The 19709-nt window shown below is 35.8% G+C and overlaps 3 protein-coding genes across 7 annotated transcripts in view; 1 reads left to right on the top strand and 2 right to left on the bottom strand.

The window, feature by feature from the left end:
* The window catches only part of LOC114938349 (uncharacterized), a 204956-nt gene extending 196430 nt beyond the window's left edge, over nt 1-8526 (bottom strand). Inside the window, 2 exon segments of the mRNA XM_085481137.1 lie at nt 7638-7668; nt 7784-8526. Coding sequence (XP_085337263.1) covers nt 7638-7668; nt 7784-7789 — 37 coding nt within the window. The 5' untranslated portion in view covers nt 7790-8526.
* LOC114938123 (uncharacterized) lies at nt 1936-19487 on the top strand. Its single transcript, XM_029311894.2, is given in 9 exon segments — nt 1936-2262; nt 4735-4804; nt 4806-5135; nt 9155-9383; nt 10988-11358; nt 12137-12415; nt 12725-18171; nt 18289-18468; nt 18535-19487. Coding segments are annotated over 7 exon segments (1497 nt in total). The 5' UTR covers nt 1936-2233; the 3' UTR covers nt 12914-18171; nt 18289-18468; nt 18535-19487.
* LOC114938124 (uncharacterized) lies at nt 13140-19587 on the bottom strand. Of its 5 annotated transcripts, none has more exons than XM_085481138.1 (6): nt 19211-19587; nt 18558-18765; nt 18275-18457; nt 17924-18167; nt 15313-15645; nt 13140-14136 (listed from the first exon to the last, which is right to left on the bottom strand). In XM_085481138.1, the coding sequence occupies exons 2-6, from the start codon at nt 18744-18746 to the stop codon at nt 13838-13840; spliced, it is 1248 nt and encodes a 415-aa protein (XP_085337264.1). In that variant the 5' UTR covers nt 18747-18765; nt 19211-19587; the 3' UTR covers nt 13140-13837. The 5 variants fall into 5 exon arrangements, with proteins under 5 accessions (XP_085337264.1, XP_085337265.1, XP_085337266.1 ...); XM_085481139.1 differs by lacking the exon at nt 19211-19587 and adding an exon at nt 19065-19133; XM_085481140.1 differs by lacking the exon at nt 19211-19587 and adding an exon at nt 18981-19058.
* Nucleotides 19588-19709: the final 122 nt, after the last annotated feature.

Below are 19709 nucleotides of genomic sequence, written 5' to 3' on the forward strand. Positions count from 1 at the left end.
GATTAATATTCATCCCCGAAACACATCCCAAAAAATTCGTTTGTTACCGGCCGCTCAATGTCGCGTCTCCTGAACTTTGACCGTAAAAATCCTTAGGAAAAAACGAAAATCAGCATGCAGTCTCGAATACCTATACGTACACGTCTATCGATTAGTACCCTCTTGATCGTACCCCTAGACCACAGGCTGACTGATCGGAAAACAGTTTATTCTGCAAGGCAATCTGCCTCGCGATGATGATGCGTTATCGGCGCGCTTCCTCTTTCAAAGAGAGACTATATGTGACTGTATATTTTCTTGACGACATGACATACGACCTGTCAGTTTATCTAGATTTAATTTCTCTAGCACGATAAGAAAAGTCAACGGTAAGCAAATTTAATTAAACAGATAAAATGTCTATTAATTAATTGAAGTAAATAAAAAATATAAACAAGTGTATAAAACAGCTCATTTAGGTTTAATTTTCAAATGTAAATAATAAATCATATGTGTGTGTCAAGTGCTATAACATCGAAAAAACACGCACGTTGATTTCGAAATCTAATATAACTAGATATATATACAATATATCTCTTGTATGTGTATGTATGTAAACTTTTTTAACATTACGAATACCGATATATCCATACCCATAACTTCACTAGTTTTTCAAAATCAATTATTTCGATGTAACGATGATTTGAAACGATTTCGCGTATCGATTCCGAAATCAAATACCGTTACTAAAAGCTCGAATTTCCGGTTTTTTTCGAGGATGATAGTGAATTGTGTCTCTCAACGATTACCGGAAATACGATCGCGGTATCATATAAAAAAAAGCGCGAAAGAAATGTCAAAAAATTGTCGATCGATCGATGAATAATGAAAAGAAAAAAATGATAAATCGCTTATCGCTTTCTTGGGAGAAAAAAAATTGTTCCTGAAAATTTCTCTTAAAAATTTTTTCTCAAAATTTTCCCTAAGGAGAAAAATGTCTCCTTGGAAGAAGGAAGATAATCAGAGCGAAATACGGTGATTGAACGACTTTTCCTTCGTCGATCGAATTAATATGCCGGCGATTAGAATAATCGAATATTTACGTTGCGTGCTGCCCTTGTCCTCGTCATTAATCAGTGCAAGCAAACCGTGATGTAACGGTATGTACACGCCCTGTGTTTAATCGCGAGTCCCCGTGCGAGCCTCGTTCGTGTTTGGCGCGAGTGACAAGTGCGTTTGTGCAACAGCTAATCCGGCAATCTAAACTAATCGAGACGTTTAATCTCTCGAATATCTCTTCTAAATCTTTGCGCGTTACTCGAATAGATATACAAGAAGAGCCCGAGGCATTCCATATTTAGAATATTATCAAGAAAAATCCCTTTGCGCCTTAATCAATTTAGGAGAGGTTTCGATGAGAGTAATTATATTTCTGTGCTTCCTTAATTATATTGTATAAGTAACAATAATTCTCGTATAAAATTATATATATATATATATATATATAATTTATATATAAAAAATATATATGTACCATACATAGAATTTTGAATAACATGAAATAACTCTTGCATGTAAATTTCTGCAGAAAAATCATTCTCATTTACGGAAATAAAATAAAAATAAAAAAAAAGAGAAAAAATGTAAGCAAAGCAACTATTTTATGACGTTCTAAAAATATGTCCGGTATGTCTCTTTATTGTTCATATTTTCAGAATACTCGTTAAATAATTTGGGGAAACAGATCGCGTGAAAATTCTTTCCCAAAACACAATATTTCGGGACTTTTTCTGTGTAATTTTTTCTCTCGCAAAAAATATTCCGTCTACGATAATTTCTACGGATTAATTCTCGCGTGTTTTGATCGCAACATTTATCTTTATATACACGAGCTGGCTCTCCCCTCTACCTTTTTAGCCCCTCTGTTTAGCAACATCGTGACGATACGCGATTATACGTCAAACAGTCGATACTTGACACGGTTGAAATTATCACGATACACATACACACACTTGGGTCAACGAGTTATCGTGAATACAGAGCCTGTAGACACGTCATTTCGTGTCAGTAGGCGGGAATCGTATATACACTCGTCGCGTATTTACCAAATGGTCTCTGAAAACCAATAAATAACGATGTGTAAGATCGATAACAGCGCGATATTCCGGGATATCTCGTGTAGAGGCGAAAACACCTGGTTAAGCTTAAACTAACGTTTCTAAAGAGACCCCGAAGAGAGGCGACGACGGATCAAATGGTTGGTTTTGATCAAAGTCTGCGAGTGTATACGTATGTGTGCGAGCTGAATAACAGTATGTTCTTGCATAGTATAGTGCTTGTTGTGTTGTTTTAAAGTAAGAAATTGACGGTCGATAGAAAATACAGACTCCTTCTAGTTAATTCTATCTTTTTTTTTATTGTTAGGCAATTTAAAATAAATTGAGATACAATTTTTTCCCTATATATATGCATAGTGCATTATGCAGCCGAAAGGAAAAGTACGAATCGCTAAATTTATGCTCATTTAATCCAGACTGTTTATGCAACCGAATGTTCTTACTCACTTAGCTCGAAAGCTGTATAAGCGCTTTTCACGTAATTCGGATGGAAAATACGTCACTCACTCTCTTTTTCACCGGGTTTGCGCTCGAGTTTTAGCTGAGCTTGAAGAGAATTATTCCAGGGAGCATCACCATGCGCTGCTTTTCAAAATGCGTACGCAACATTTTTCCCTACACGAGCGGGATAAAAAAAGGAAGGAGGGAGCAAATTTTTTTTTACGAGGATTTTCGCATATCGAGTCGCGATTACGCGCGAGTGATCGGAGCTTTTTGCTGATCGGATTTCGCGATTGGCGTGCGATCTCGCCGCGGAGATAGAATCAAAACGGAGAAATGAAGAGATTTGCGAACAATTATGCGCTCGATCTTTTTTCGAAACACGAAGGAAGAAGAGAGGAGTTAAAAGAGAGAGAAAAGAAAGAACCACAGAAACCGCGAACGAACCTCATACCGACGCGATCGAGTGTAGGTGCGACACGATGCGGGAAATGACGGATTATTAAATTAGTCGCCATGACGACCCGGTGGTCAAGGAAATGGATGACCACATGGGTCACTGGACAATCCAAGTACAGTCCGACGCGACGTGCATTGAACGCTCAATCGCGATGATCGGTGCAGCAAAATGTGATCCACGTGTGCGGTTCGGAAAACACCACGATCTTGTTCTTCCGGGAGATGTAATTAATAATCACAATCACGGGCACCGACTGAATCCAGGTGCGATCTGATGAAAAATCGTCGGGCAGAAAAATTACGACTCGGTTCGTCGAACGCGATCGTTTAGTGATTTATTGTTGACCAGCGTTCATCATTATGAGAATGTCGATTATTATACTCGTCGAATAATTACATTGGAAGTCAAGCCTATAAGTATAAATAATTATCACAACGGATGGAGCTAATAGAGAGAGAGAGAGAGAGAGAGAGAGAGAGAGAGATCGATGAATATTTCTTTCATATTTTATATATATTTGTATTTTTATACTGTTTTCTTGTTATACTAAAATGAAAGAAATGTGTGTGCAATAAGAAAGATACAAGAAACTAAGTAGCTTTAAATAGCTAATAAGCTTTGGTAAAAGAAATAGGTTTTGTATAATCGATAAAAGTACAAAACATAACTAAAAATAGATATTTTGCACGGATAATGAAATTATAATTTATATATATTTTTAAATGAAAATGATATGAAATTAATATATAAAAATTAACGAGTAAAAAAATTGAATAATTTTCAAATAGTATTGGTTTTCATTATTCTTGTAAAAGGATAAAATTTTTAATTTTATATTATTAATTAAACACATCAGTCGGTTATTGGAATTTTGAAATTTTGTAAAATTGCATTACACGCGAATTGCTTTTCGAGCGAGTGGAAATTTCATCATTTGTTCAGCTTAACATATTCAACATTAAGCGCATACTTAATATAGTGACGTTGAAGGATAAGCAAAGATAGTTGAAACGCTTGTATGAGTTTCGAAACTGTAAAGGGACGTACATACACTTCTCGCTGGTTTCCGCGATTCACATAAATGATTTAATATTTGACGTATTAACACTTCACCGACTTTATATAGACCCCATTCGGCTCCGCGTTTTGTACTTTGACTCGTTGATTTTAAATCCAACTTGATCAAAACGGAATCAGTCAAGAAACCCGAATAAATTTGTATAAGCAAATATAATTAATAAAGCAAGAAGGAAGGTAGATGTATTTATTTATAGCATTTCACGATGCAAATATTCCTCACATTGTTTTATAAAATTTCCTTAAGAAATAAGGTGTTTCTAAATGTGTGTATTTTTATTATTAATAATTAATATTAATATTTTTATTTATTAATTATTATTGATTATCTAGTATATACTTTTTGATTATTAATATTGCATTGCTTGTCATCATTTATTTACTCTGCTTCGTGCAATGAAATGAAAAACCTTTGCCTTATTTTTGGTCCTCGAAAATTTGTCAAAAAATGTATATTTATTATCGAAAAATCGAAACACGCAAGAATTTGACAGATCGAGGCGAATAGGCGAATTTATTCCGACAAATCTCGGAATTTTGCACAGAATCCCCATCGCGTGCGCAAATCGAGATACGAAAGCGTGCGTCAGGTGTTTGCGAAAATTTGCGCGAAACACGATTGCATCCTCGCTCATGTCAATCGCTCGTTCCCTGTTGCAGACAGAGTTTTCGACGTGATAAAAATCTCGCACGCGCCCCACGTCAATTGGAAAACGTCAAGGATCTAAGGGTGCGCGATGTTCTACCTGGACGGAAGAGGAAGTGCCGCCGCAAAACACGACTCGTCCTCGTCAAACGAGGAGGAAAATTTCGGTTGGTGGCTGCACAACGATTGGGAAATCGTGGTATCGCATCGCGGTAAGGATCATCCATCATCCGGTCCGAAGCTGTCCACCTGCGTCGATTCGGACGATTCGGACAGCCACAACTTCGTCCAGGATGTGTCGCGACAGGAACAAGAAGGAAGCGGAAACTGTTCGGAAAAGATCGAGCTGAGCTCGTTCTCGCGGGACGAACTGGAGCTAGATGTCGATTTAATCGAGAAAGACACCAAGGAAACGGTAGGCAAGAATCATGTTTATTTAAAAAATATTCTATAATATATATACATATGTACACTGAAAAAAGTTTGTTAACTTGACTAAACTTTTCAACTAAATATTATTTTGTTAATTATTGAACATATAAAAATATTTAAATTATATATAATGTATTAAATACAACACACAAAACGTATGTTTGACTTAAATATTAATATATGTTTAATTAACAAAATGATCAGTTAAGAGATTAGTCAAGTTGAGTAGTCAAATTTTTTTCAGTGTATATTCAGGATGTCTCTGAACTCAGTGCCAACATTAGTACAGCAGTTTTAGCACATGAAAACAAATCAAAAATATTCATAAACATATTTCAGGATCTGAACAGTTTTTAAATTAGTGTATTAAAGTTGCTTTCTTAAGACAATATAAATTGAAATATAAATTATTTAATATTCTTTATTCTGTTTAAATCTTTACAAAAGGTGCTTAAAAATTCTTTTGTCTTTGACACACTTTCTAGCACGAATTAATAAATTATTTCGAGCTTTTTGAAAAATGTTTCCAATTTCGTAAATAATATGTTTCAAAAAGCTCGAAATAATTTATTAATTTGCGCTGGAAAGTATGTCAAAGTCGACAGAGGAATTTTTGAGTATCTTTTGTAAAGATTTAAATAGAATAAATAACATTAAATTTTATTGCAATTTATGTTGTTTTACGAAAGCAACTTCAATACTCAATAACTTCAAAATTGTTCGGATTCAGATAATGTATGTTTATTAACATTTTCGATTTTTTATGTGCTAAAACTGCTATATTAGTTTTGGCACTAAGAGTTTAGAGACACTCTGTATATATAACATGATGTAAATATAATTTATCAATACTTTTGAAGCAAAATATATAAAAAATAAGATTTATTAATGTAATATGTCTTCAAATATTTTAAATTTTGCACACATGATTTTCGTGACACGATTGCTGATATGTTTTCGTACTTGCAGGTTCACTATGAATATATTCTTACATTAATAAATAAACAGATGTGTGTGCGCGTGTAAAGTATCAACGTATATTAATTTTGCACTTGTCGAATTCTCTCTGTTCGTATATTCTCTCTCTGATGGGGATTTAATTTATTTACAGTATACACAATCTCTGTGCATATATTGGTTGCATTTTTATCATTTTTTTCAGTAAATGTAATTTTTAATGATTTTCGCGTCTCCTATTTTGTTTGTCAATGTATTGCATTCAATCCAATTATCAAATCGCAAGACTATTCAGTTAATTAGAACTAAGTAAATAAGTGCAGTAATCGATATCACTTGCAACTTGCAAGCAATGATATATTATAGTACTCACCATAGACTAATTGTTTAATCACAAATTCGTTTAAACATATTCATATACATTACATATAGTTTTATATACATATAAGTACATATATAGACAACAATATATTATAGTATTATTTTTCACATAATTAATTGTTTCACCGCAAATTAATTTATGTACATAAACTATGAAATTAGTCGGGGTAATATTGAAAGAGAGCTCCGCTCTCTCGATTTTGCCAAAACTTTACAATATTGTGTATTTTTATGTGTAAAACACGAATCTATAAATTAAAACTGTGTCACTGTTAAGTAGGAAAAAAATAATTATTTCCTGACGAATATTCGGAGACAACACATAGAAAAATAAAAACGTGTCAGATGGCCTATAAATATCGCCTTAGCTTCTATTGATTTTTCAGATTTAACAAACTAAACATATGTAATGTATCTACTAATATTTAATGCTTCATCTTCTATGTGTTAGTGCTTACCTTATCAGTTCATTAAGTTACTGGCTTTCTGGAAATCATAGAAATATAGTTCCTAATATTATATTTCATCAAACATAATGAGATAAAAAAAAAGATAAAAGTAATGTAATATTTTGCAATATAATCTTATTACAGCATAATATTTTTAAAAATGTTGTAGTATTTATGTTTAAATATTAATCTTATAAAATTTTTTATTACTCTATGTTATTAAAAAGATTTAATTAATTAATCATTTATTTTTATTAATAGTATTTACTATTAATTACTATTGCAACATTGTAATTCAATTCTATTACATTGTATTTTCAATAATTTGAAAAAAATTATTATATTTAATTATATTATCATTAATCATATATACAAATATAATTATATCATAAGAAAACAATCAAAAAATAAGATATATAGATATTTATTTTACATAATACTTATATTTCCATTTTCGTTTCCCTATAAAGGGAGGGGGAGGAAGGGGATTTTAATTTATAGATTTGTGTGTCATGCATAAAAATATTATACAATATTGTAAAGTTTCGGCAAAATTGGAGAGTATTTTCACAAAATTATTACCCAAAATTTAAGTAAAAATTGAGACTCACCGATACGATGCACATGTGAAACTTTGGCAAAATTGAAGAGAATTTTCAAAATCATTACCCAAAATTTAGGTAAAAATTTAGACTCACCAATATGATCCACAGCAGCAGAAGTTGTAAACTGTAAAATATAAATACATGGATAGTGAAATTTAAAATTGATAAAAATACCGAAAAATTAAAATTATTATTCACATTGAGTTTAATAATAAAATTAATAGTAAATAAATTATTACCATCATAGTTGTTCCGCTGTTGCTCGATGCCAGTCCGAGGCTCCTTATTCTCGTAGAAGAAGCTTCAAAACACTCGCGACTCGCGACGACACCCGGGTTTTAGCATTTATATTTCCGACGCGAAATTCGCGAGAGCTTATTCACGCGCGGTTAAAGCCGATGCTCCGCTTTTTTCAAGGCTTTATCGAAGGGTCTTGTCGAACAATGATGACGACTTCCTCGCGACGCACCAGGAGTCGCCGATATTCGCAAGAATCGAGCACTACGCGTTCCTATATGTTCCTTAGTTCACTGAATATTCGACGACGAAAACAATATTAAAATAAAATAACAACAATATGGCGGCGTAGTCGTAGTCGACCGTAGTCGTAGTCGACGCGATTTTCATGCGAATCACGAACCTAATTCACCGCGTAACGATACTTCGATACAATGACACGGAAGTACGACCGGAAACGCGCGATCGCCCGCTTAGAATATAATCGACGACGTCAAAAAACTCCGGAAAATCCGCGCCGAAAGCGCCCGCGATAACTCGCGATTCTCCCGCGTAAATTTGCGCGCGCAAATAATGTTCGGCGCGCCAAGGTGGCGAAGATCGCGAGGGACGCGAGAGACGAACGAGCGAGATTCGCGGTCGACGAGATTCATTTTGCGCGCACGATCGCGATCGCGATGTCGGGACACGCCGCGCGATCGGATTTATACGATAATTCACATAATTAAGGACGATAATGAATGTACTCACTTAATATACTCTGCTTTTACGGACCGGCGAGATGAGCGCGCGACCGTGAGCACGAACGATGCGAAAGTGCAGCAGAGGGCAGCAGCGTTCGGAAACGTGTTCACTTCGGGCGAAGCAACCGATCGACCAATCAGAGCGAAGAAATCCTCGGCTTCTGATTGGTCGAGCGAAATTTTGCACTTCGGTGAATATATTTTTGAACGCAATCTAGAATGTTGCTGCCATCTGCATTTTTTTATTATTCATGATCAACATTAGCATTTATCGCCGATCTGGTTCATGAAAGTGTGAGTATATTAATTAATATATTTTTATGCATAAAACAAATCTGTAAAGTAAAACTTACTGTAATTATTTTCCTTAAGAGTGACATTTTTAATTTACAGATCTGTGTTTTCCGCATAATATACACGATATTCTAAAGTTGCGGCAAAATTAAAGAGGATGGAGCTCTTTCCCTCTCTCTTTCTCTTTCATTCAGTAGTTTTTTATATATCTACGAATATCTTTTTTTATTTACATTTATATCAATCATAAAATGTTCGATATACAAAGAATCTTTATGATACGCTGTTGAAATTCGTATGATGGATGCAAAATTAATGAATAATTTTGACATGCAGATGAGTGGCTGGTCCATGGCTGAAGACAGCAGCATGAGGGAAGAAGTCAAGGCTATTTGCTACACACCGGAAAGACTGATCCGAGCTCAAGAATACAAGATACTCGTACCGTCTCCTCGTCACTTTACCTTCTCACAAGCGAGACTCCGATCGGGGAACAAGAGCGGAGAATGGAAGTCTCGTCGTTGCCGAAAACAGTTGGACCGGCTTATTGATTCCAAGCAAATTGGTACATACATGAAGTCTACAGGAAAAAAAAATTAGTTCCTCGTACACTGAAAAAAAATTTTTTTAACTTGACTAAACCTTTCAACTAAATTATACTATTATTTGTTAATTAAATATATATATATATATAAGTCAAATATATGATTTCATGCATATATTATATTTAATTTAAATATTTTTATATGTTCAATTAACATTAATGTTTAATTGAAAGTTTAATCAAGTTTAAAAAAAATTTTTTTCAGTGTAGCTAAATTTTAAATGTCCCTATATTACAATCTGAAATTTAGTTATCATGCCTAAATTTGAGCTATGATAACTAATATTTTTTAACTATAGTTTAATGAGAATTTTATAGCTAAAGAATATTAGAGAGGTCATGTGTAAATATAGGGACAGTTAAAATGTAGCTAGCCAGATAGCACAAGCTATTCGAAAAGAATTCATTTGTATGTCACCAATTTCGAGTCCCTTTTCAAATATATATAGAATTTATTTTGTCATCAATTTCGAGTCCCTTTGCAAATACATATAGAATTCATTTTACAAAATAGAATTTATGCATTTTGTCACCAATTTCGAATTGATGACAAAATACATGAATTCTATATGTATTTGAAAAGGGACTCGAAATTGGTGACATACAAATGAATTCTTTTCGAATAGCTTGTGCTATCTGGCTAGCTACATTTTAACTGTCTATGTACCCAGATAGCACAGCTATTCGAAAAGAATTCATTTGGATGTCTGACATCTGGGTATATACAGTATAGCTAATTTATTTTCCGTGAATAATTCTCTTCTCTTTTTGTATGAATCGCTGGAAGGAAGTGGCGATAGAAACAAGCTTGTCCCTTAAACTAGTACCCTTCCTTCCTCTCTCTTTTCCTCCAAGCGAAGCCGGTACCCGACCTGACCTAATAAAGTTTCGCGGTTTACCGATGCGCGGAATCGAGTTGCTTGACGTATCAGATTTACTTCGTTTGCAACGTCCTCGCGGAAGCTTTGTGCGCCTGCGAAAGATGCCGAGTAGCGTGAGACTGCAAAACTCTGCCGCTGGCATTGTTGCGGTCGGGCTTCGATCCTAGGTGAGACTCGATTGAGTCTGTCAAGACGAAGTAGCTGAAGAAAGTTAATGGAAGTGAGCCCTCTCTCCGAGACTTGATCGATGATGCGAATTCGAGCTTGATCGACATTCTCTTCCGTCAGATGTGAATAAAATTTCTTTGGATATAATATCAATTATTATTTAATACATATAGCTCGAGTAATGATAGAATAAAAATTATGCTCATAGTAATATCTATAAAGTCTCTGCATGAAAGTCAAAATAGAATTTAAAAATCTCTGGAAACGATCTTTCATGAAAATGATCGAATTTAAGAAAGAAACCTTAATTAGAATCAATTTATTATTCTGTTAAACTTCTTTACAGAGAGAGTACTTAACTAAATCAATTTTCTAATCCAAATTCCTGATATGGTCCCATTTTAATAGTCTATTCTTTACCAGAATTTAATAAATATGTGATCAAGGACAACTATATAAAAATACAAATAAGAAATTACACCAAAAAATAAAATATACAAAAAATCATGAACGCAGGTGCAACGCAGTTAAGAGTGCTTCTGAACATACCGGATATAAGAACACATGGGCAGGTTTCCTCTATTTTCGAACGGGTTAATGGTGATTTAAATTCATCGATGAAATCGAGCGATGATCATCATTTGGCCGATCAAGATCGCAGTACAGGAACGTTCAGCAGCAGCAGGTCGAGCTACGACAGACTGAATTCTACCTGGGACGACTGCAAGGATCTGATAAGTCGGCCAGTCTCTCTCGAGGACACTTCCGGTATACAAAGCTACGATTGGAGCTTGGAGATGCAGAGCGAAGCGCGAAGCACGCCGATGTGTCTCTGCGACGAGCTGGCAATCGCATCGAGAGATCAATGTATCGTAAATTTTGGAAACGTAAGATTTTTTTATATACTAAGCCTCGATTTACATTAAAATTAAAAATTATTGAAACTCTTGAAGAGTCAATTTTTCAAGATAATTTATTAGTAAATAAATAATAATCCTTAAGGTTGCCAGTAATAATTAATAAAAAACCACTCCTCAATGTTTAAAGTCGACCAGACTGGCAATAATTTATTATAAATAATTATTTGAAATACAACAACAACGTTTTGGCTGTCATTGCAGCCCTTTTCAAGTACATCAAATTTAAAACAGTAAATCAACTTCTATGCAAACTACCGACAATGTTAACGCTTGTTTTGATGAACAATGTAAGACTGACAGAAGTAAGCACATATTAAATAGATGTTAACTGTTCACAAGAATCTTAGTCACCAGTTGAGTGACTAAGATTCTTGTGAACAGTTAACATCTATTTAATATGTGCTTACTTCTGTCAGTCTTACATTGTTCATCAAAACAAGCGTTAATATTGTCGGTAGTTTGCATAGAAGTTGATTTACTGTTTTAAATTTGATGTACTTGAAAAGGGCTGCAATGACAGCCGAAACGTTGTTGTTGTATTTCAAATAATTATTTATAATAAATTATTGCCAGTCTGGTCGACTTTAAACATTGAGGAGTGTTTTTTTAATAATTTATTAGATTACTAAAATAATATAAATGAGGATTTTTTTGGAAACTATCTCTTCGAATTTTTCCAATTGGAATAAATTGATTTAACTATAAAATGTCTACACAGACTAAAATGAAATTAATTAAATCGCAGGACCGAGATATCACCATCAACGAAGTAACATCTATCCTCGAGAATCTACAAAGCGATCCCGAAAAGACAAAGATCCTCCTGGAGGAAGATTCCTTATGCACGTCCTCTCATGACCGGTTAACCAGATTGGCCCTCGCCATAGAAACAGATGCCGAAGTACCATCGACGGTTTCCGAGTCGAATAATTGGATACACCATCTTCGCGATAAGATAGAACGGCTGGAGCTCGGCAATAAAGAGATGCACAGAAACATATACGGTTTACATACAAATTTTCAAGTAAGTATCTCGTGCTCATCTCCTTTTCTTCTTTTTTCGACATGAAATTCTTCTTGATCAACGAATTTTTCATCGATTATTCAATAAAGATTGCAATTTTTCAAGTATATATTTTTATAACTTTCAAGTATTATTTTTATAATTAAACAACTAATTAAAATTCTACCTACACAAAACTATGCACGTGAATATAAATGGAGAAAAAATGTACTTCATTTTTGTATCTCGATTTTTCCATTTCATAACTGATTAAAGCTTAATATATGCCTTATTATAATTTTTACATCTCTGCAAATTTTATATTAACAGTGCGACGAGAAGAAAGCGGTCAACTTGTCGAGTGACACAACGAAGCTGATAGAAGACATTCATGAGTTGCGATATTTCGATGATCTGTTGAAGCTCCTAGAAGGGGAACTTGAAAGGATCTCCAATAGAAATTGGCCATTTGTTCTAGGACACAGCGAGCCTCACGAAGAAATGAATCTAATCATTTGATTATGATCTCAAAGACCGTCATAGATTTCGAGGATCGTGATTACAATCTCAAAGGTCATCGTAAATGTTCAGGTAAAATCTTCTTCGCAAAGAGAATGCAAATGATAGATTCTTACAACTTTTTCTTTTTGATTGAGATTCATGAAAGAAAAGCCGCTCTTTTTTCGGCTCGGTGACTTAAATATCTAATGGGAAAGTCTGATCCAGAATAATTAAAATACGTGAATAATCTTTTAAAGTAAAGTATAATTAGCACAAGAAATCGAATTGTAAGAATCTCGAATTCCAAAGCAAACGAGATAATCTCCTTTCAGTGATATTTTTAAACAATTTCGTGATATTTTGTCGAGAGCAAAATGAATCTCATATGATAAATAATTATTAAGCTCGGTAAATATTGCAATTTAACATACACGCTACAATCTTATTTTATAAATTAAAAATTCGTCTTTATAGAATTTTAATAAAATATCGAAATTTTAAACCAAAAGTCCTTATATTCACGTATCTCTATTCTAAAAAAAGAGAAAGAAACCGAATGCATTTTATTATTAAATTTGTTCATGGATTCATAGATTATTCATAGATTGTGTATATATTTAAATCAACATATACATAGCACCGAGTAAAAAATTTCTAAGACAACACATTGTTGCTACATTCATCGTTACACATTCATCACATTAATTTTATTATTATATCACCGCGACTCTGGCGGCATTTTTTCCAATATACGCGTGTCCATGACTGCTGACATCGCCCTTAAATATCCATACCCTTATAAGCTAATTCGTAAATACTCTATTTACTTCGTAAATGCTATCTAGTATTCTGCTCTAATGCACTCTTCGAGATTCCATCTAAAACACGACACGTTCGCGCTTCTCCCGCGAAACGATCGCGACATCGAGAATCGTCACCAAGTTAGGTGACGTCGGTACGTTGCATGTGCCTGACATGTTGCCGGGAGGAATCATGATAGGCGATTCCCGCACGTAACATCTCGCCGTGTCGAAACACGTCGTGTGACGCGGAGAAGGGTGGCAAGGTAGGTAACGACGGTAGTAAGCAGCTCAACATGCTGGCACCGCTGTCCGAGGAGTAGATCCCGTTGGTGGATGGCACCATGGACGCGTTGCATGTTGCAGGAGTGGATCCTGACAGCGGATGTCCGTTTTGATCGTTGGAACCTAACAGACTCGAACTCGGGCCTATCAAGTTTCCTATGGACAGTAAAGAGATCTAGATTTGTAAAGTAAGGATCTTGATATTTTTATTATAAATAGACACATGTGTGTGTGAAGCAATTTAATTTATAAAATTATACTTTTGATAATGAAAAAAATTTAATATATACTTCAGAAATATTAACCTGGAATATTTATTATATAGTTATATATTAATATTAATTATTATATTAAATTATTTAAAAAATATTTATCAACATTATATCATAATAATATATTAGTGATTAAATATGCATTGCTGTTTCTAGTATTTTAGAGCATGAAAAAATTACAATTACGTCGCGATGACATTTCATGAAAATAAAAGACCATAGAGCAAATGTTTGCAATTTTTAAACAAACATGAGACTACATATTGCAAAGATTTAATCCGCGATAATGTAATAAATGATAAAATCCGAAGCGCAAATATATCTCGATTGCAATCACGCTCTCGCAAAACACTGACAATTATCAGTATTTGTAATCGCGCGAATGCAAAATTTATATATAAACACGAGACTTCACGTAAATTCATGTGAATATTCGCGTATAATCGCTTTAACGAAAGCGATAAAGCATTCGGTCCGTCCGCTAATCCTTCGACAATACCGCGTCCATCGTATAATACATATAAAGCATGATAGTAAAATTTTAATGTTCCTCATTGTGCAATATTTCTCCGTCGAATCTCTGATTTACGAGTTTATTAGCGATAATTATTCTCTCAACGTTCATATATGTGTATAATGATATAAAGAATCTTTTTTTATTCTACAAGATTTCTCAAAAGTTCTGCAACCATTAAATATCACGAAAACAAAGGCATTTTGAAAAGAATATTTCAAATAAAAGTTTAAGTGGCACATTTTATTTTTTTTATTACATATTCATGTAGCTTGTCTTAAGAGCTTCTATTTAAAAATTTCAAAATAAATTTTACATAGTATTAACAATGTTATTTATAGTCAAATTAACATTACTATTTAATGCGCCACTTAATGTCCTATTTGAAACATTTTTACAAAAAGCCTTTGTTTTCGAAATATTTAACTGTTGCAGAATATCCTGTATATTTCATGTATATTACAATCTTCTCTATGTTTGTCCAGCAAATTGTGTTTCCCCGCACAATTCATTCCTCTACCTTAAGTGACTTGAAATGCGATTCACCTGGAAGACTGACGCTCGACGCGGAACTGACGGACGAAGCGATCGACAGAGGCGTCATCATGGAAAAGTCTGAAGCCTCGGAGGATCTTGCAAGATGCGAGTCTATCCTAGCTGTTGGACGAACGCAGGCCAACGACGACAGACCGAGATCGCTGGATCTGTCCGTCCCGGGTCGCCGATGCCTCGCATGTATAGTGGACTTGCCGCTATTGCCCAGACCGAAGTGCAAAAGCTCCAAGTGTCTTCTGAGATTCCTCGATTGGCGTAGAATCGCGCCGCATAACGGACACGATGCCGGCTGATCGGACAGACTGCGCGTCTTCGATCCGTCCCCTGAAATGTCAAATTCCTCCGTCAAAGGCTAAGTTAGACTTAAACACATCTCGGAAGCATTGCGAGTTTCGTCTCACCTCGACTCGGACATCTCGGTGTCTCTGATACAGGTAAAATAAGATGGGGCTAGCAATGTGTATGTGCGGCCGAAGTTGTGTTTTCGTGAAAAACAATGCAACGTACAATATCACATACTTTATTTGCAAAAAAAAAAGAAACTAGATAATACATTATATTATACCCGTTATCTTATATTTTCTCCTCTTTCAAAATGCTAATTGTTTTCGTATATGCACATGCTATTGTCAACGGTCCACGCGTACACAGCAAAGTCCGTTATTACAAAATAGGAATGTGCACCTTGTGGCTGTTATGGAAGATCCTTGGTTTCATTTTAAAAAAAATTAAAAAAAAAATTATATATTCATAAATACAATTAGTTAATAATATATTGCTATTAGACCATTCCATGACAAAGGAATTAAAGAGGCAGTAAAAAATGAATTGGACGAATTCGAATTGCACGATATTATAAGAAATCCCGATTATCGTATATAAGCCATGTAGTAAAAGAATATAAGAATCTTTCATATCTCATGATAAAACTTTTTTTCGCTATACTTAAAATCTTCGATCGATTAATCCTACAGTATTCTTACACTTAACGCGTGGAAGATTCGTGTATATAAACTTAATAGCATAAATACACTCCGAATTGATCTAAGTTAAATAACGCGCGTAATAATGCGAGTAATTATAAATAATTGTTCGCATAAAAAATGGAGAGCTGAACTATACAAATATATATATATATATATATATATATATATATATATATATATATGATAAAACGCAAGGCCTTTATACTTTTTCGTCCTCGCGTAACATTGTCATAGCACTCTCGAATTAAAATCACCGTAACATAATCGAACAAAATCCGCAAGATTACGAAATGACGACGCTCGTCCGGATGTTAGTCTCTCCTGTCTGTACATTTATCTGGCGATCGTCGGTGACGGGATACTGCTCGGTGGCGAGACCGCGTTCTCCGGTCCGTGTAGACTCGGCGAGGGTAGGCTAGGTTTACAAACTATCTGCTCGCAGCTGTTACTGCCACTGTCGGTCCCATAAGTCACTGATGACTCGTTATAAGCAGGCAAATCGATCTCGGATTTGATCTCGGACTTGATCTCCATCGTCGTTGTATCGGAACTCTGTGCCATCGCAGTCGTCGTCGGGTTGAACCGGTACTTGCACGAGGACAACAGGTGCCTGCGTAGATTCCTCGCCTGGCGCAGAGTCGCGCCGCAAAGCGGACAGACACCTGGACAATCGGATGCACCGCGCGTCTTCGCGTTTCCAGTCTGAGTCGCCGTTAAAGTGGACAACGACAAAGCGGGTGGAAAACCCAAAGAGCTGTGAAATTGCGGTATGTGCAGCGGCGAGAATTGCATCGGCATCAATGGCTGCAAATGCGACTCGCCGTCCGAGATGTGATCCTGATGCGTTCCCTGATGATTGTCCACGATGAACGATTCTTGAAGTCGCGGTGAATGACTGCCACCCTGATGGTTGTTCGCGTAGTTTCCAACCAGACAGTGGTTGCCCGCTGTTAACAGACACAAACACAATGTTACCATACGGGGCTGAACTGACACGTTGCTTTAGCTTGCTTGCTTTGAATTTGTTTCTCTCGCTCTCGCTCTCGCTCTCTCTCTCCCTTTCTCCCTCTCTTCCTCTCTCTCTCTTTCGCTCTCTCGTTCTCTCCTTTTCGGTCGAACGAATTGGAGGACGACCAATCAGAATTGCAGTTCAACCCGATCGATGGTTGTGCTTGTGTCCGTTTAATTAAAGCGAAAAACAAGGCCTACATATATGTACAGAGCCTCTCGTAAGCGATATTTGGTATAATTTTATAACGATTATTACTAAATATAATGCATCGGACACAAAACACAAATGAAATTGTTGTTACACTTTTACTATCTTACATTCTGCTTAATTATTATTCTTATAATTATCGAAATTAACTCAACAATTACATATGACATATGAATGTCTAATAATGAAATTATGAAAAAAATACGTCTAAAATATATAGCATTTAAAAATAAAACAAGAATACAAGTATCTCTATTATATATCTTGTTACAAAAACTAATCCAAAAAAAGAAACAGGAAAATTTACAAAATCTGTCGCATATCTTATATCTTGTACTTTGTTTCTCGCTCCGATAAAATTAATATATCGGAATGAAATATTTGTAAATTATTTTACCTGTATCATCAGTCTGATCTGTAGTGTCATCATCCTTGTTTTCATAAGGCATTGTTCTGTTATCATCCACAAGTCTGCTTTCACCAGTGTCGGTAGTGTTACTGGTGCAGGGCCATTTTCCAGAGGACGTGGACGACTTCCTCCTCTTTTTCCTCCGCTTCAGTGGATTATACGAGTTGAGTGTTGCCTTCGCTAAACCATCATTTGGTGTTGGTATCGCTGATGCAGGAACTTCTTCTCCACTCTAGGTAGTATACAATTTGATATATTATGTAAAAAAATATATAACTTATTCTACTTTTCTATCTAAGATAATAATAACCAATAAACTGATGTGTATAAAAAATCTACCTCTGTTACTATAGTTGGCGGAGTTAATCCATGGATACACAAACAATGGGCAGCCTGTAGCAAGGAAGGCAACTGCGACGGTTCGACGCTTACCTCTCCCCGATATACGAATTCTAACAAAGACTCCAAATCATCTGCCCCAATCCCTGCTAGCATAACCACTGGATGTTTGCATGGCGTACTCTGTGAATAAAGTATTATATTTTATTATTGTCAACTTTCACAATCAATTTCACAATCAAATTACACATTCTTATTAGTTCTAGAGAAATAATGACACCACCTTGAGAAGATCCAACAAGAATGGACTGGCTGCGCAGAGAACAATTTTATGCGCTGGAAAGCTGCGACCACCGGCAGCCAAAGTAACATCCACCAGATCGCCGTGTCCTCTCAATAGCTGCACCGCAGAGACTAGAGAGGAACTGAACTCTCCCCAGGAGAGACTGTAGAGTTGGCTGCTGCTACCCATGTTGTGTTAACAAGCAAAACTGTAAGAGAATATTTTGATATAACTACTTCTCATTGTGCGCACCATTCTCACATCGTCACACAGTGATTCAACAAAACAATGATTACTGTTTACACAAAATCCTGCACATTCTACCTTATTGTAGAACAAACCTAGAAACAGCTGATGAGATACAATGTACAAAATATAAAAGCACACGTTGCAAAGTGTTCCCCTAATTAAATAATACTTTACATAGGAAAAACCAAGCGGAATTTCAGATTTATCCCAAGAATATGTGTTCCAAGAAGACCAGCACGAAACAATGCATGCGCATACCGATATAATCCGCTAGCTAACGGTAACGATGCGTGTGTGCTCGTCGTCTCCCCCATCCCAACGTTCCTTAATTAGTGCCCCCACCCGATTAAGCGCGTCGCGGCGTCGTGCCGCGAGTTAACCTAACAAAACGCAAACTGACTAACCTGTGACAGCGTAGGCCTCCTGTCGCGACGACGACGATGCTGATGACGACGAGGATCGCGATCGCGGTGATCTCTTCACCGCGGGTCAGCAGCTACGCGATACGAAATCAGGTTGGAGAAAGTCGTACTCGCGCACGGGGTCACCCAACCACATATAAGAAAGTCGAGAGTCCCTGATGAGATTCGAACAGCACGCAAACTGTCAAACGACGCGAACTGTCAAACATCCACGGAACATCGCACGAACGAAAACGTGATGATCCTGACGTCGCGGAATTTCCTGTTGCGATTTACAGCGCGGCACGCGACTTTCCAGGCGAGAAATTCAAACTGATTTCATACCCTGTCAGAGATGATCGCGTATGCGTGTACATGCATCACGCACACACGCATATATATATATATATATATAGATATATATACGTCGCGCCGCGGACGGCGGATGAAGCGCCAGGAGTAACCGGAAGTTCGTTGAAAGCGCGCGAATTGTTCAATTTTG

This window comes from Nylanderia fulva, unplaced genomic scaffold, assembly GCF_048542155.1.
Source record: "Nylanderia fulva isolate GAGA-0341 unplaced genomic scaffold, ASM4854215v1 Scaffold17, whole genome shotgun sequence".
Taxonomy (NCBI): Eukaryota; Metazoa; Arthropoda; class Insecta; order Hymenoptera; family Formicidae; genus Nylanderia; species Nylanderia fulva.

Excerpts from the sequence above, each read along its gene's own strand:
- LOC114938124 (XM_085481138.1), bottom strand. The coding sequence starts at position 18,746 with ATGGGTAGCAGCAGCCAACTCTACAGTCTCTCCTGGGGAGAGTTCAGT. Across the intron at positions 18,168-18,274 it reads CGCCAACTATAGTAACAGAG|AGTGGAGAAGAAGTTCCTGC; the intron begins GTAGATTTTTTA and ends TATACTACCTAG. Across the intron at positions 14,137-15,312 it reads GTCGAGCGTCAGTCTTCCAG|GAAACTTGATAGGCCCGAGT; the intron begins GTGAATCGCATT and ends TACTGTCCATAG.